The 18047-nt window shown below is 42.2% G+C and overlaps 1 protein-coding gene across 2 annotated transcripts in view; it reads left to right on the top strand.

Moving 5' to 3' along the window:
* The window catches only part of PARP12 (poly(ADP-ribose) polymerase family member 12), a 44998-nt gene that overhangs the window by 21506 nt on the left and 5445 nt on the right, over positions 1–18047 (top strand). For both annotated transcript variants that reach the window (XM_068549563.1, XM_068549562.1), the window contains 3 exons: positions 4737–4932; positions 8832–8973; positions 11869–11965. In XM_068549563.1, coding sequence (XP_068405664.1) covers positions 4737–4932; positions 8832–8973; positions 11869–11965 — 435 coding nt within the window. The remainder of the gene's footprint in view (positions 1–4736; positions 4933–8831; positions 8974–11868; positions 11966–18047) is intronic.

Below are 18047 nucleotides of genomic sequence, written 5' to 3'. Positions count from 1 at the left end.
GAATCCTAACCACTAGGCCACCAGGGAACTCCCCGAAGTATAGTTGATTTACAATGTTGTGCTAATGTCTGCTGTACAGCATAGTGATTCAGTTATACATGTATATACATGTTTTTAAATATTCTTTTCCATTATGGTTTATCATAGGATATTGAATATAGTTTTCTGTGCTATACAGTAGGACTTTGTTGTTTATCCATTCTATATATAAAAGCTTACATCTGCCAAACCCAACCTCCCACTCCATCCCTCCCTCAGCCCCCTCCCCCTTGGCAACCACCAGTCTGTCTCTATGTCCGTGTTTCTGTTTCTGTTTCATAGATAGGTTCATTTGTGTCATGTTTTAGATTCCATATATAAGTGATATTATATGGTATTTGTCTTTCTCTTTCTGACTTACTTCACTTAGTATGATAATTCTAGTTGCATCCACGTTGCTGCAAATGACATTATTTAGTTCCTTTTTATGGCTGAGTAATATTCCATTGTATATATGTACCACATCTTTTTTATCCATTCATCTGCGGATGAATTAGGTTTACCATTTTGTTTTTGCACACAATTCCTTTGTTCATATGTTTCCGTGAGGATCATTTTCCTTTGAGTTCATCTTCTAGAAGTTAGTTTAGTGAGAGTCTAGGGGCAGATGTATTTTTTGTTTGTCTGAAAATGTTTTTATTTCATCTTCATTCTTGAAAGATAGTTTTATTGGGTATTTTCTCTCAGTTCGTCAAAGATTATTCCATTGTTTTCTGCTTCCATTGCTTCTATTTAGAAGTTAGCTGTCCGCATAAATGTGTTAGTTTTTTGGGGCTGCCATAACAGATTGCCACAAACTTGGTGACTTAAGACAACAAGAATTTATTGTCATAGTTCTGGAGGCTGGAAGTCCAAAGTCAAGGTGTCAGCAGGGCCATGCTCTGTCTGAAGACTCCAGGGGAAGATCCTTCCTTGCTTCTTCCCTAGCTCCTGGTGGTTGTTAGCAGTCCTTGGTGTTCCTTGGCATTCCTTGGTTTATAACTGCATTACTGTAATCTCTACCTTTGTTGTCTCATGGCTTTCTCCCATGTGTCTCTGTCTGTGCCCAAATTTCCTTCTTCTTATAAGGACACCAGTCATTGAATTAGGGCTCAAGCTAATTGAGTATGACCTCATCATAACTTGATTACATCTGTGAAGACCGTATTTCCAAATTTACAGGTACCAACAGTTAGGACTCGAATATATCTTTGTAAGGACACAGTTCAACCCATCATGGTAGGTAATCTCTTTTTTCTCTCTGACTACTTTAAATATCTCGTCATTCTTTGGTGCTACAGTTTCACTAAGATCTGTCTATGTGTGGATTTATTTTTATTTAATCTACTGATAATTTGTTGTGCTTTCTGAGTGGGAGGCTTTATGTTTAATCAATTCTGGAAGCTCCTCAGGCATGAGCTCTCCAAGTATTGCTTCTCTGAACTTCTGATTAGACATTTGTTAAGATCTTCTTACTTTATCTTTTATGTCTTTTAACTTCTCTCATTCTCTCTGCTGTATGCAGGGGAATTGCTTCACTTGTTCACCCAGTTCACTAGTTCAGCCTTGTCTGAGTTGCAGTGTGTCCTATCTATTGTGGTTTAAAATTTTTAATTATTATATTATTTAATTCTAAAGGTTCTGTTTTTTCCTTCAGATTTATCTGGTTAATTCTTTTTTTTAATGTAAATTTATTTATTTATTTGTTCGTTTTTATTTTTGGCTGTGTTGGGTCGTCCTTGCTGTGTGTAGGCTTTCTCTAGTTGCAGCGAGTGGGGGCTACTCTTTGTTGCGGTGCACAGGCTTCTCATTGTCGTGGCTTCTCTTGTTGCGGAGCATGGGCTCTAGGCGCACGGGCTTCAGTAGTTGTGGCATGTGGCTCAGTAGTTGTGGCTTGTGGGCTTTTGAGCGCAGGCTCAGTAGTTGTGGCACATGGGCTTAGTTGCTCCGTGGCATGTGGGATCTCCCGGGGCCAGGACTCAAACCCATGTCCCTTGCATTGGCAGACGGATTCCCAACCACTGTGCCACCAGGGAAGCCCTACCTGGTTAATTCTTATAGTTTATTTTATTTTATTTATTTTTATAACATCTTTACTGGATAATTGTTTTACAATGGTGTGTTAGTTTCTGCTTTATAACAAAGTGAATCAGCTATACATATACATATATCCCCATATCTCCTCCCTCTTGCGTTTCCGTCCCACCCTCCCTATCCCACCCCTCTAGGTGGTCACACAGCACCGAGCTGATCTCCCTGTGCTATGCGGCTGCTTCCCACTATCTGTTTTTCATTTGGTAGTATATATAAGTCCATGCCACTCTCTTAATTCGTCCCAGCTTACCCTTCCCCCTCCCCGTGTCCTCAAGTCCATTCTCTACGTCTGCGTCTTTATTCCTGTCCTGCCCCTAGGTTCTTTAGAACCATTTAAAAAAAATTGTTTTTTTAGATTCCATATATATGTGTTAGCATACGGTATTTGTTTTTCTCTTTCTGACTTACTTCACTCTGTGTGACAGACTCTAGGTCCATCCACCTCACTACAAATAACTCAATTTCGTTTCTTTTTATGGCTGAGTAATATTCCATTGTATATATGTACCACATCTTCTTTATCCATTCATCTGTCGATGGACACTTAGGTTGCTTCCATGTCCTGGCTATCGTAAATAGAGCTGCAGTGAACATTGTGGGACATGACTCTGAATTATGGTTTTCTCAGGGTATATGCACAGTAGTGGGATTGCTGGGTCATATAGTAGTTCTATTTTTAGTTTTTTAAGGAACCTCCATACTGTTCTCCATAGTGGCTGTATCAATTTACATTCCCACCAACAGTGCAAGAGGGTTCCCTTTTCTCTACACCCTTTCCAGCACTTATTGTTTGTAGATTTTTTGATGATGGCCATTCTGACTGGTGTGAGGTGATACCTCGTTGTAGTTTTGATTTGCATTTCTCTAATGATTAGTGATGTTGAGCATCCTTTCATGTATTTGTTGGCCATCTGTATGTCTTCTTTGGAGAAATGTCTGTTTAAGTCTTCTGCCCATTTTTGGATTGGGTTCTTTGTTTTTTTGATATTGAGCTGCATGAGCTGCTTGTAAATTTTGGAGATTAATCCTTTGTCAGTTGCTTCATTTGCAAATAGTTTCTCCCATTCTGAGGGTTGTCTTTTCGTCTCGTTTATGGTTTCCTTTGCTGCGCAAAAGCTTTTAAGTTTCATTAGGTCCCATTTGTTTATTTTTGTTTTTATTTCCATTTCTCTAGCAGGTGGGTGAAAAAGGATCTTGCTGTGATTTATGTCATAGAGTGTTCTGCCTATGTTTTCCTCTAAGAGTTTGATAGTGTCTGGCCTTACATTTAGGTCTTTAATCCATTTTGAGTTTATTTTTGTGTATGGTGTTTAGGGAGTGTTCTAATTTCATTCTTTTACATGTAGCTGTCCAGTTTCTTACAGTTTCTTTATCCTTACTCATGCTTTTGAAACTCAATTTAACTTTCAAAAACAATTCATACATATTGCATATTTATATCCAAGAACTCTAATGTTTGTTGTCTTTGGTGGACTGATTGTTTTTGCTGGTTTTGCTCATGGTGTCTTGTTTCTCATTTATTCGATTGTAAGCCCATGTTTGCTGAAACTTTACCTGTGGAAATTCTTTTGAGGCCTGAGTTGAAGGTGAATTCCTTCCAGAGGGAATTTGTGTTTGCTTCTCTGGGAACTGCCACGGTGGGACTTTCAAGTTAATTCTCACGCAGGAAGTGTGAATTAACTTCTGTGAGGTTTGGGTTGTTCATGAGTTCTCAGTGGAAGTTTTCTTCCTTTCCATCCAAAGCCAAAACTGACGCAGGCAAATTTCCTTGCTGACTTTCTTTGCAAAGCAGATTCCTTTCCTGGCCTCCCTTCACTAAGGATATGTAGTCTTTTAGGATCATGGTTTTATGCAGAAGAATCTCTTCGGATATTTGACCCCTGACCATATTCAGATCCTACATTTGTTTTCTATTTCCTCATTGCTGCTAAAAATAGGTCTTTTTGTCTTTACTCACTGACACTGCCCTTGGACAGCCACTGGCTTTAGTCCTCATTCACCTATCTGGTTCCAGACCTTCTCTTTGCTCTTGGGGCACTTCAGCATTTGGAAAGGGAGTAGATCCTGGTGGCTCAGAGTACAGGCTGTTCTGCCAAACTGCTTGACTTAAACCCCAGCTCTGCCATCTGCTAGCTGTTTGACCTTGGACAGGTTTCTGAACCTTCCTGGGCTTCTGTTTTCATATCTGTGAAATGGGGATAAGTTGCAACTTCAGTGTTACGAAGACTTAATCCCTTAATATGTACAAAGCACTTCGTACAGGGGCTGGCCCACCCCACACGCATTCCATGTATGTTAACTGTTTTTGGCTTCTGAGGATTTCTGTTTCTTGCCATCTCAGCAATGCATTTTAAAAAAGAATATTTTAATCAGCGTTTTCTGTGTAGTGAAAGGAATGTCATGATAACACGTTTTCCATATTACTGTGATTTTATTATTTTCACACAGCAAAATGGATCTTAAAAAGCAAGTCCTGCATCCCACCCCAACACATTTTTGTAAATGTGCAGGTCACATGTATGTTCACATGTTCCAGCTGAGTATCTAGAGGACCTTGGGGGAGCTGAGTATCTGAGTCCATGTGGCTGGTGGGTTTTCAGTTTACTTCTCATGTTCTTTTGTAGGGTCACGTGCACCGAGTCAGCCAATAGCTTTCTCGTTGGTTTTCTGAACTTTAACTCCATGATGTTCGGTGCCACCTCGGCTCGCCGCCTCTCCACGGCCTCCTCGGTCACCAAACCTCCACACTTTATCCTCACCACTGACTGGGTTTGGTACTGGAACGATGAATTTGGCTTTTGGCAGGAGTATGGAAGACAAGTAAGTGTCACGGAAAGAGGGTGAGTGTTCCTTCCTGAGGGTCCATGATGGGGGAGCCTTTCCAAACATGGGCACAAGGATTGCTCTGGGGAGTCCTTGACAGAGCCAAAGATCCCCAGGTCCCCTTATGACGCACTTGCTTTGCGGGAATTATGGCAAAATGGGATAATTTAGAGTTCATGTGTATGAGGTTCCATCTTTGAACAATTAGCTATCTGTTCGTCCATTAGGACTGAATGACTTTAGTTGTAGTGAGATGACATTTCGTTAAATGGGGTAGAAAGATGCCTCTCTTACTGTTGAGCAGGTAACTCCAGAGCAAGTGCATGTGTGTGCTGGAGTGTTTGTGTAGCCGTGGAATAAAGTGGAAGGCTTTTCAAAGCTAGCTTTCTGCCTTATCTGTAGCAGCAACTTTACAGAAGGTGGGCAAGTATACGAAAATTGACTGATTTCAGCTATTGATTTGGTATCTGTGTCAAATAATTGCTGCTGTCAATTATTCAAAGATGTTCGTGGATGAATCAGATTAAAGGGAACCCCCTGGTTACCTGTAGAGGTATAAGTATAGGGAGGTCACCATTTCTATAGTGACACCTTCTCCCAAATGAAAATTGGGATATGTGGTCTAATAGACATTTGTATTCTTCTGGGTTGTAAGATGCTATAGTAAAGCTTTAGTTTCTGCTGCACTTGGGATATCTTTTTGTCTGGGACTCGGTAATGTGAGCTTCATGGGAGCTTTTGCCACTGGTGTGCCCCCCTGCTGAGGATGATGCCTGCACCTGGCAGATCCTCAGGAGAGAGACTGGCCAGTTGAAGGACAGAGGTGTTGCTGCCCGTGCCCGCTGGCCAGTTGGACATGGTCACTCTTAGGAGATGGCTTGCGCCCTCATTCTTCCCCTCCACTTCTTCCAGTGCCAGCCTTCCCACTTCACTGCTCTGTCCATCCTCTTCCCCACCCGTCTCCCTCTCTGAGCATCCTGGGGTTCCTTCTGTCTTCCCTGGGTTTGTCCAGGGAGGCTCTCCAGCATTGCTCTGGGTTTGGTCAGGAGGGGAGGGCAGAGGCCAAGCCTGGCATTGAGCGGGAGAGATGATGATGAATGGAGCTCACCGGAAGACGTCATGGAGGAACACACAGCAGACAAGAAGCAACTGGCAAATGTGACAGCCGCTCACGTTTTGTTTGGTGATTCGTCCCCCTTCTGGGAGCTGAGTGGGATGACATGGGACCCTGGGTGACTTCAGAAACTGCGTTGTCCCAACTTTGGGGACAGGGGTCTTCTCCTCCAAGCAACCCAACTTAGGGTTTTCCCTTTTTCTTTTCTAGGCTGCTACTCCTTTATTGCGGTATAGCTGGAGTGCATAATTTAGAACATTGAGGATTTAGAATAGCGAGAATCTCTGGGAATAACCTGTCTGTGGGTTTTACCAACATACCACACGCTGGTGCATTCAGATGTGCACATGTGGACTCGGTGACTTTCGGCTGTATGGTCTCATTCTGTACCAATGGCTGGGCCCCTCATAGGGTGACCTGTCCATTCTAGCTCTTCCTCTTCCACACACTTCTGATGTCACCCCATAATTGGATTTCTTTCTTAGTTTTCTGCTAATTGCCAGTTCAAGACAGTTTTCTCTTGATTATCAGAAAAGCTGGGTTCTTTTCTGCCTGAGCTCAGGATATACGCCCAAATTTCAGGTCCAGGTTGCCTCCACCCTGTATTAATTTCCTAGGTCATCATAGCAAAGTACCACAAACTGGGTGGCTTAGAACAGCAGGGGTTTGTTGTCTCACAGCTCTGGAGGCTGGAAACTGAAATCCAGGTGGCAGCAGGGCCATGTTTTCTCTGAAACCTGTAGGGAATTCTTGCTTGTCTTTTCCTCAGGTGGTTTGCTGGTGATCTTTGGCGTACCTCAGTTGTATTTGCATCACTCTAATCTCTACCTGCTCATCAGTAGCATTCTTCACGTGGCCGTCCTCTTATAAGGACATTGGTCATGGTGGTTAAGGGCCCACCTACTCCCGTATGATCTCCTCTTAACTAATTACGTCTACAATGACCCTATTTCCAAATAAGGTCACGTTCCCTGGTACTGGGGGTTAAGACTTCAACATGTCTATTTGGGGGTTACAGTTTAATCCATAACCTAAACTTGTGTATAAATGTGTTACTCTTCTTGGCCCACTGAGTTTTCCCACGTTGAACCTGCCGTCCCTCAGGTGGTGGGCTCCATGACGCATTACCCCAACCTGTATCCAGACTGGATTATTCTCAACAGGCTTCTTGTGTCGATTTACCTTTTGCCTTTTCCCCTCTCCTGTGATCTCCTTTGGTTTGATCTAAACGCTCCACAATTGCCCTCACCCTTTTGTACCCAAACAACCCATCTATCTCTGCTTGAAAGGGAAGACTGCCATTTATTCCTCCACTTGCCAGAATCTGACTTCTGTTCATCTGGTCACCATTCATGGAATGCCTGCAGGAGGTGGGACCCAGCTCGGCACAGCCCTCACCAGCCGTAGCCAATGGCAAAGGGCCCAGGTGCCAAATCCCGTGGCATTGCCAGTCTCCACCCAGCTTGTTGCCCACTCCCTCCTTCCTTTCCTTTCTTTCTTTAATTAGATTAAATTAATTATTCAGTTACTTATTGTTTTCTAATATTACATGAGTTTCATGTGTGCAGCATTGTATCTTGACTTCTACATACACCGCAGCGTGATCACCACCAAAGGTTTATTTTCCATCTGTCACCGGTTGGCCTCCTTTACCCATTTCACCCTCTCCTCACCTCCCCTTTGTTTCCCCTTTGGTAACACCGGTCTGTCCTCTGTATCTATGTGCTTGCTTTTGTTTTGTTTGATTATTTAAGATTTTAAAAGTTCTTATTTATTTTATTGAAAAAATGTTCTGTATGTCACATTTGAGCCTCACTCCTTTTTTGCTCCTCCTCTGTCTCCTTCATGGGCTTCTTTTTTCTACTTTCCTTTGTGAATGTTGGCATTTCCCGGGGTCTAGCCTGAACCCCCGCTCTTCTGACATTGGTGGCCACCTTGAGTGATGTCTGTATCTCTGTCTCTAGACCAGATTCCTCTCCAAACTTCAGACTTGTATGCCCAGGTATCTGCCTCTATTTCTGCGGCACCTTTGCTTTTTGTTCCAGGCACTGTGCTAAGGGCTCTCTGTGCCTTATTTTAATCATTTTTCCAGTTCTTTGAGGATGGGATGGTCCTATTGTATAATGGCATGAGTATGATTTAAATTCTGTTGTTATTCCTGTCATAGAGTTGAGATCATTGAGGTTCAGAGAGGTTCCAATAATGTGCTGAGGTTATAGAGGAAACAGATTCGAGAGCCAGAATTCAAACTCAGTCCATTCCAAAATCTTCGATATCATGTAGGTAATGGGAAAGAGGATGAGGGATCAAAATGGATAATTGAAAAAACAGAGATCTCCAAGAGACCAGAAAAAGACAACAGCAAGGAGAACTGAACTCTGATTAAAGGGTGGTGGGAACAAGGGACAGAGGAGGTAGCGTCGCTCAGGCCCTCAGTGAAGCAACATTTGAGAATTCACCATTGACGTTTCACCTTCCTTTGAAGGGTTGTATCATCCGTCACGAGTAATTGAATGCCCTCTCTCTCATCGCTCCCATGCATTGTCCGGGTTAGCGGGGTCCACGTGTACGGGCTTCTGTTTCCCGAGCAGCTTTCAGGAGGCAGTTGCGTCCGCTCCTTTTCTGTGCCTCCCTCTCCTGCCACCGCCCCGTGCCTGGCTCCTCTCCTCCGCCTCCCCCAGGACACAAACAACCACCGTGGGCACATCTGCGGGTGGTGCGGACGGCCCCCAGCGTCTGTCTTCTTCTTGCCTTCACCTCGTATCTGGCTTTGCCTTCACAGGGCATGGAGCACCCCGTGACCAGCGTCAGCAGCAGCGATTTGGAGAAGGCCTACCTGGCGTACTGTGCCGCAGGGTCTGACCCCCAGGCTGCCGCTCTGAGGTTCCAGGCAGGAAAGCACACATACGAATTAGACTTCAAAGGTACTTCCTGGAGTTCCCTGGTGGCCTAGTGGTTAGGATTGCGGGCTTTCACTGCTGTGGCCTGGGTTCAATCCCTGGTTGGGGAACTGAGATCCCGCAAGCCGCTTGATCTGGCCAGAAGAAAAAAGGTACGTCCTGACCCGCTGCACTCACCCAGCAGGGCCTGGTCATCTGCTGGCTTTGCCTTTTCCATTTTAACCCTGGAGAAACTCCGCACACACATTGAGAGTTGGGAAAGAGAAGGATGGGGTTGTTCCTGCTCCTGAAGCGCTGCCAGACTGGAAGGGGGGATAGACCTGTTAACAGATGAGGCCAGCCAGCGGGATGGATGGGGAGCTGCCTTGGGGGGAGATGGGAGGGGACAGGAGCCCTCCTTGTGGAGGACAGGCAGCATCAGCCTGTGGGCCATGGGCGTTCCTGCGTCCAGGTCCCTGACACGTGTCATAGTGGTTCTGCTGTGCAGCTCTGCTTTCTGTAGACACCTTCAGCACAGACGGCTGGCCGGCTAAACACGTGGTAGGCACACATTTCAACTAAAAATTGTTGGGAAGCAGATTTTCAGATGCTCTGCTCATGGTATCCTTAGTCTGGGCCTTGGCTTGTTCTGGTTGCCTTGACAGACAGGCAGATAGACAGAAACAGACCAAACACCCTTTGGTCAGGCCTTCCAGTGGCTTATTTGTGACTTTTTTTTTTTTTTTTTAAGTTTCAGGTTTTTTGTGGCTTTTCTCAAGTCATTTTCACAGAGATTTATCAGTCCATCCCTATTCAGTTCAGTTTTGCCTTTAAATTCACATTTTAAACTCTGAATCCCTCTGAGTTTTCAGCATTTTTCAAGGAAATTAAGTGGGCCTTCCTTTAAGCATAGTTTATTATTTTCTTTATTTTTGTGGACCTTTTGTTTGGAGGGCAGCAAAGTGTTTTTGGTGAATTATCCTAAATCCACTTTATCTGCCTGCTTTTAGCCAGTTGGTTTTGCTTGTGGTTTGTAGCACTTGTGGTTTTACTTAAAGTAGAATTGCTGCCCTCTCGATGTGCCTCTACAGAGAGCCTAAAAGTTTCTTCTACTCTACAGCGAGAACTGCTTACAGTCTTCAGTGTCAGCTGGAGAACACAAGTCATATGTGAGGTGGTTTGCAATCCACAGTCTGATAAACACAAGTGCGTTAAAGGGGATGGTGAGAAATATATGAAATAATGAGTCAGGACAGGCCTGAAGAACAAGTCTATACACCTAGCACCCATCTGACTCCTGCTGACCATAGTTTGAAATATTTCTTTAAAGTATCTGGACAGTATCAAAACAGATCAACCAGAAATGTCAGATGCAGCCTTTATCATTCTCAACATAGGCAGCACCCCCAGGGGACAGAACAGTCAAGATGAGGGTGGGGAAGAGCACACACATTGAGTTCACTGCAGACTGCAAGAAAAAAGCATGTTTACTGCAGACTGACTCAAGCTCTCTTGGGTGGGCACAATTCTTTTGTTTGTTTGTTGGTACATAACAGTAGCCACAGAAGTACTTTGAGGTGAGTTAACTTCTCCCTTCATAACCTGACTACTAGGTAGAGTGAAAGCAAGTCTCAGACCGCAACCTGCCACTCACATTTATTAACTAAGTATTTATGAGGAAGCAGGGACATTTAAGAAACACGCACAACTGACTTGTTCTGTAGGATCAGGAAAGACTTGGCTCTGCCTTTTAGACTCCTGTCGTGAAACAGTCACTCAAGGCAAATGCCAAGACTCCAGAGGCAGAATTCTGATGTCTGTTAGCTGGTATCAGCTGGGCAGAATCCCCAAGATCAGGGCTTGTTTAGGGACTTCACCTAGTGTATCCTCTTTAAGGGCAAATTAGGGAGAAGGCCTCATGTTTACCCTGTCCGGGGGATGGTGGGGAATGGGTCTTGCATATATTTATCCAGTTCACTTATCTTGAATACCTTTTAATTTCACCAGTAAAAGCTCATTTGAGGTTCATTGCAGTGTTAGTCAACAGACCAATAAAAAGCCCGTTTAAGCTAATTAGCAGAGTATTGGTGGGAGGTTGAGTGACGGGTAACTGAAGGAGTTGTGGTAGCCATCTCTGGATTACGGGCTCCCGATTAGAATGTGCGGACCCCCCCAGGAGTGCCCATTCGTGATGACCACATGGGCTGTGGCGTGAGGGACACACGCCTAGGTGATCACCGGGTGTATGCTGAAATGCAGTAGGGTGAGTTAGTTTTTCAAGTGAAAGAAAATTGTTTGTACTCTACTGCAGAAAATAAGACTTGACAGAGTTCTCCTGGTGGGTCGGGACATGTAGTCTAACTTAGAGGTATTGTGATTTTTCAACATGAAAGATAGTTCCCCCGTGCCCCCACTGCTGCCCTCAGGAGGAATCTGAGAATCTTGGGCGTGGGGCAAGGATTTCATTTATTAAAGACAGTCCAGGTTTAAAAAAGTTGAGAAGTATTTCTGTAGGGTAAGTTTAGTCAAAGTAAGAAAAAAACCTCATAAGAGTAAAATTATTATATTAACTCTAAATCCCACTGGCTCAAGATGTGGTAAATCGGTCTCAGGCTGGGCTGAAGCTTTTTTATATCCAAGCTGGGAAAAATTGCTGAGCAAAATTAATAGTTTAAACAAGATTGGAAGGAACAATTTAAAAGCACTCATGTGTAATTGATATGTCAATTACTAATCATTCATCTATTCATTAAACCCAGTCTCCTACAGATACCTATTTTCTTTTTGAATATTTGAAATGTGTAAAATTGCCTTATTTTTTTAACAGACTGATTGTGAGCTTTACATTTGGATTAGCTTTCCAACCCATTTAATTTGTGTTTATAAAACATTGCTATCCCATATGTGTATATGTGTTTGTTTGTTTGTTTTTTCTCCCAGCCTTCGTTCAGAAAAACCTGGTCTATGGCACAGTTAGAAAGGTTTGCCGGAGACCCAAATACGTATCTCCCCAGGATGTGAAGATGAAGCAGAGCTGGTAGGTGGCATTTGGGGAACTTGTGTATCAGTTGTTGTGTGCTCTGCTGCAGGTACAGAACCTACTCAGACTGGCTACAGCATTAAGAGGGTTAGCTGGCTTGCAGACTTATGCCCTGGCACTCTCTTGTCTCTGTTTCCTGTGCCTGGCCCTCCTCTGAGTGTATTTGTACTTTCCTTCACTTAATACCAAAGTGCTGCTGTTCATTTGAGTGATCTATAAGAAGGTTGAGGCTTCATGAAACAGAAAAATCAGTGTATATTTACCACATTCAAATGAAAACATAGTAGCATGTATTATAAAGCTATAAAATACAACATAAATTTATAAAAAGTAAATGTTTGGTGTATAATCATTTTAATGATGATGCAGATGCAGTTAATAAAGCATTAAATGATATGCCAAACACAACATAAAATAAAGGAAAAAGACACCAGAAAAATCACTTAATTAGATGTTTTATCTTTAAGTTTGCCAGTGATGTTACTGAGACATCAGGTATTCTTGTGCAGATTTTTCCAGAAGCCAAAAAGTTCTTTCTTAGTTTAGACTAACTTAGAGAATGGTGAGGAAATAGTAATAATCTAACTCCTAATATTTTCTGTTTCCATCTTCAAGTGATTATATCTTTTGTTTTATAACCTGCAGGAAATCTTTTTGAACAGCTCTTTGGGTTTTTCTGTTCATTTGTGTGTATGTTTGTTAGTCAGGTTTTTTCCACTGGTAGCAAACTGTGGTTTTTGTTTCTAAAAAGGATTTTAAGTTCCTCTTTTTCCTCCAGTTGTGTCATGTATGAATGGCAATTCCAGTGTAGAGTCACCTGTAGCAGTTTGACTACTGACATGCATATTCCACTAGTTGGAAAGGCTTTGAAACAGAGAAAGAATTATCCTTGTGGGTAGAGGCTTTGTGATATGTAACTATAGGGCTGCTTGTTGTGATCTGCAAGCCAGTCTAGACTGGAAGCCAGCTCATCAGCTTGTCTTTTCAAGTGAATAATTGAGTCACAGGCCTGAATTTTTGTAAATGTTGAAATACACCAAAAATTACACCAACAAAACCCCATTATTTTAGTACTTGGATATCATGGAATACCAAAAACAGGTGCTGCAGGCACTAATGGGCCAACTTCATCCCCAGGGTGGGATCCCTTATGTCACGGGCTGCCAGAAGCCACGAGGGTAGTGCCTGGCCTTCTATGCATTTAGGAGCAGGCAGGGCCCTCCTGCAGCTGACAGGGGCAAATCTGTGAGCTTTGCAAACTGATCAGACCCCTCTGAATCAGTAGTTTTAGGCTTGAGGCAAGTGTGCTAGGATTGGAGCTGGGTTGAGGGGTCAGTTCTCTCCAATCCCCACGGCCACCTACTGGGGGAGGGTGGCCTGGATGGTGAGAGGTACCCTGGTGCCCATTAGTTTGGATGTGTGACAGCCCAAGCCGGGACTGTAGCCAGAGCTGTAGCCAGCGCTGCTGTTAGCGGACTGCACCTTCCATCAGCCGGAGAAATCTGGCTCATTTCTGTTTCACAGAGAACTTACAGTGTTTCTGTTTCTTCTTTTAAGATTTCACAGATGGACTTCAGTGGTTGTGTTTGTGGAGCATGGCAGGGTCATTTAAAGAAGCTAGAGGGAAAAGGTATTATCAATCCAAGCAAACAGAGTACCTGTGAGTCTAACAAAGTAACCTCCTGGGGTTTCCGCTCCCTGTTTCCTTTGAAGCCAAGTGTGCCTTCCTTCCTCCCTTTCTTATTAAAATTTATTTTTGGCTATGTGTAAAACATGATTTAAGAGTCAAAACTATATGAAAAGATATACTCAGTAGTCAGTATTCTCACTGTTAGCTCCACACTGTTTCTATGATGGGCAACCATTTTCATCAGTTTCTGGTTTATCTTTCTGTGTTTCTTTTTGCAAAAATGAGCAAATGCATATACATAAAAGTATCTTATTATTTTCCTTTTCTTGCATAAAAGGTAACATTCTATATATACTATTCTGTACCTTTTGTTTTTCACTTAAAAATAGATCATTACTAGATTTATTGTGATCATTTCACAGTATATACAGATCTTGAAAAAGAAAATTACTCCCTTTCAGTTCATTGAAGTCTTCTAAATTCTGTTTCTGTCTTCACAGTTCTCCATCATTTGCATGTACCATAGTTTAATCTGTCCCCTTTTGAGGGATGTTTTGCCTTTTTTCAATCTTTTGCTGTTACAAGTATGATACCACAAAGGATGTCTGGTGTATGTGCTATTTCATATTTGTGGAGGTGGGTCCTCAGGTTAGAGTCCTAGAAGGTAAATGCAAGTTCCTCTTTGTGGGGTGGAACCGTTATGCACTCACCCCAGAATGTGTGAGGTGCCTGCTTCCCTCCCCCTTGCCAACAGAGGGAGTCAACAAGCTCTTGGATTTTTGCTATTCTCATAGGTGGGAAAGGGTGTTTCAGTGTATTTAATGTACTTTCTCTTATGAGTGAGGTTTAATATTTTTTTCCTACATGTAAGGGCCATTTTGCCTTTCTTTTTCGGTGGACTGTTTGTCTTTTTGTCCATTCTTCTCTCAACATTTTGGTATTTTTCTTAAACATTAGGAGTCTTCTATCTAATGGGGAGATCAGCCCTCAGTTTGTTATATAAATTGCAATGTGTTTTCTTCGTTTGTTGTTTGCCTTGTGGCTTTGTCTATGAAGTATTTTACCATGCAGAAATATTTATTATTTATTTAGTTAAATGTTTCAGTCTCTCCTGTGGATTGCTTCTGGATTTAGTTTTGGTTAACTATGAGTGATCCTACTTCTGGACGTCATTTTTTAGTCTCTCCCTATCCAGAGCCTACCCTAGATGCAGTTTAGAAAAACTTATCTGTCTCCTTTCTGAGACTGGATCGCTTTTGTTGTCACTCTACTTAGTTTTCAGGGGACCACGGCAGACACCACATGTCAGAAATAAGAGTGGTTATTTTGGTTAAATTCAGAGTAAGATATGAGGGATTCAGGATCTCCCTGCTCTGTCACACACGTTGGTGCAGTGAAGTGCGTCGTGCTTCCCTCTAACTTGTGTGACGGTAGCTGGTGGTCATGACTCCAGCAAGCAAGTCTGCTTGGGCCTTTGTGGCCACCTGGGACTCTTGTGTGGGTCACTTTTAGAAACAAATCGTCTATTTACATAATTAATGGGGTCACAGAATATGATCTCCATATTCAGAGGTTTAAGGATTGAAATGGCATTTACACATCAGGTAACTGGTTTATTAGTTCATTACTGTCCTTTCAGCCTCCATGAAGTTTTTTTCATATGATTGTCTTATTTTTTTCTTACCTTCTTTTTGATATATTTTGTCATTTAATTTATTCCTCTCTACTAGTTTGGAAGTTATACACTCTATTACTGTTTTTTTCTTTTAAGGCCACTCTAGAAATTACAACATGAGTTTTTCACTTAGGTATAAGTCAGTCAATATCTTTGCTGTTCTACCAGCTAACACAAGATCCTTCATATACTTTATTCCATTTACCTTCCTCTGGACTTGCTATTTTTTAACTTCATGAGACACTGCTTTTTTACACTATGACTGTTTCTTTAAATTTACTCCCACTTACACCATTTTCTTTGTCTTTTAAAATTTCCTTAGATGAAGATCTGTTGGGAAAAAAATCTGTTTTTCTTTGCCTGAATACGTCTTTATTTTGCCCTCAATCTTAGGGATATTTTCACTGGGTGTAGACATTTTACTTGTAGTTATTTTCTCTTGAAACATTGAAGATATCATTCCACTGTCCTTTGGTTTCCATTGCTGCTTTTGAGAAACCAGCTGTTGGTCTAACTGATGCTTTCTTTCAGAATGACTCTTTTTCCCCTTCTGGCTGCTTTTAAGATTTTCTGTTTGTAGTATGCACTCTCACTGTGGTGTGTCTGGGTATGTGTTTTTATTTGTCCTGTTTGAGATTCTTTCTGCTTCTTAAGTCTGTAGGTTGGTATGTCTCATTAGTCCTATTTGAAAATTGCCTCCATGCTGTTCTAGCTACTCTCTTTTTGGAGATTCAGTTTGGCTCTGACCAGATTCAGGCCTTCTCACTCTGTTCTCCATGTCTTGGCTTCTTCCCCACCTTGTTTATCTCCTTCCTGCTCTGCGCCACATTCTGAATAATTTCACTGCCCCTACCTTTCCGCTCGCTCACCCTCTCTTTAGGCCATGTCATCTGCTAGTAAGCCTGTCCATTGAACTTCTTCTTCAGGGATTGTATTTTCATTTCTACAAGTTCTGTTCGTTTTTTTTTCTTTTCAAATCCTCCAGGTCTTTTTACAGTTTTCTGTTCCTTGCATATGATTTTTTTTTAATAGATCCTTATTGGAATATAATTGCTTCACAGTACTGTGTTAGTTTCTGTTGTACAACGAAGTGAATCAGTCATAATGCATACATATGTCCCCATATCCCCTCCCTATTGAGGCTCCCTCCCACCCTCCCTATCCCATGTCTCTAGGTCATCGCAAAGCACCGAGCTGATCTCCCTGTGCTATGCTGCTGCTTCCCACTAGCTAATTATTTTACATTCGGTAGTGTACGTATATTGATGCTACTCTCACTTCTCCCCAGCTTCCCCCTCCTCCCCCGTGTCCTCAACTCCATTCTTTATGTCTGTGTCTTTATTCCTGCCCTGCCACTAGATTCATCAGTACCATTCTTTTTTTTTTTTTTAGATTCCATATATGTGTGTTAACATGCGGTATTTGTTTTTCTTTTTCTGACTTACTTCACCTTGCATATGTTTTTAAAGTTTGTCTTTTATTTCTTTAAACATAGAAAGAATAGTTGTTTTATAATCTGGTAATTTCAGCATCTTAAGTCTTCATGGGTCTGTTTCTGGTTGATTCTTGCTTGTGGGACCTTTTTTTTTTAGTTATTTTTAAACTGTGCTATTTTCCTAGGAAAGTTATTTGTGGGAGTTCTTTGAGGCTTAGAATGAAGGTACACGTCTCATGCCAGCAGAAACAGAAGGTAGATCTATTGTAGGAAGAACAGCATTCTGAAACTGAATAGGAATGATTTGGACTTAGAGTTTCACAGTCCTTATCTCTAAATCCTTTGGGCCATGTGTTTTTTAGAAATAAGTTTTTATTTCATTTTTAGAAAGAGCATGTGCTGCTTTGTATTATGTGACACATGCAATTAAACATGCTAATATTTTTTGCAGTAAAAATATGCATAGTCACTTAAAGAAGGAAATATATATAGACCACAAGTAGTCTCTTAGCAGTTCAAGTCAAATCTCTACTGCCAAATGAATTTTGACATCAATTTTATGTCTTAAAAAATGTTTTATATGCCAGTTATATGTCATTGAGGCTGTTTTTTTTAATTAATTAGTTTTTTATTGGAGTATAGTTGATTTACAAGGTTGTGTTAGTTTCATTGAGGCTGTTGGTTTTTTTAAAATTTTTTTATCATTGTGTTCTGAATTCACAGCATTTTTAATTTATCTTTAATTTTATTTATTTTTGGCTGCATTGGGTCTTCGCTGTGTGCGGGCTTTCTCTAGTTGCGGCAAGCAGGGCTACTCTTTGTTGAGGTGCGCAGGCTTCTCATTGCGGTGGCTTCTCTTGTCGTGGAGCGCGGGCTCTAGGCACACGGGCTTCAGTAGTTGTGGCATGTGGGCTCAGTAGTTGTGGCATGTGGGCTCAGTAGTTGTGGCACACGGGCTTCAGTAGTTGTGGCTCGTGGGCTCTAGAGTGCAGGCTCAGTAGTTGTGGCGCACGGGCTTAGTTGCTCTGCGGCATGTGGGATCTTCCCGGACCAGGGCTTGAACCCGTGTCCCCTGCATTGGCAGGTGGATTCTTAACCACTGTGTCACCAGGGTAGTCCCATTGAGGCTGTTCTTAATGAAAGTTGCAGGGCTCTTTGAATTTCAGAATCATGGATGAGGGTTTGGATGTGCTGCTTTAGTCATATGCTCTGTCCCTTATGTGTTGGAGTTGGGATGCAGGTGAGAAGTGGATCCCTCGTGCCTGATTGGTTTTGGTTTTGGTTTTGACCACATCGGCAAAGATGGAAGTGCTGTCACGTGGTGAGAGTGTGGTTATGT

Source organism: Eschrichtius robustus, chromosome 8 (genome assembly GCF_028021215.1).
Source record: "Eschrichtius robustus isolate mEscRob2 chromosome 8, mEscRob2.pri, whole genome shotgun sequence".
Classification (NCBI taxonomy): Eukaryota; Metazoa; Chordata; class Mammalia; order Artiodactyla; family Eschrichtiidae; genus Eschrichtius; species Eschrichtius robustus.
The sequence above is the reverse complement of the archived record's forward strand: the minus strand, read 5'-3'. Positions and strand labels throughout refer to the sequence as shown.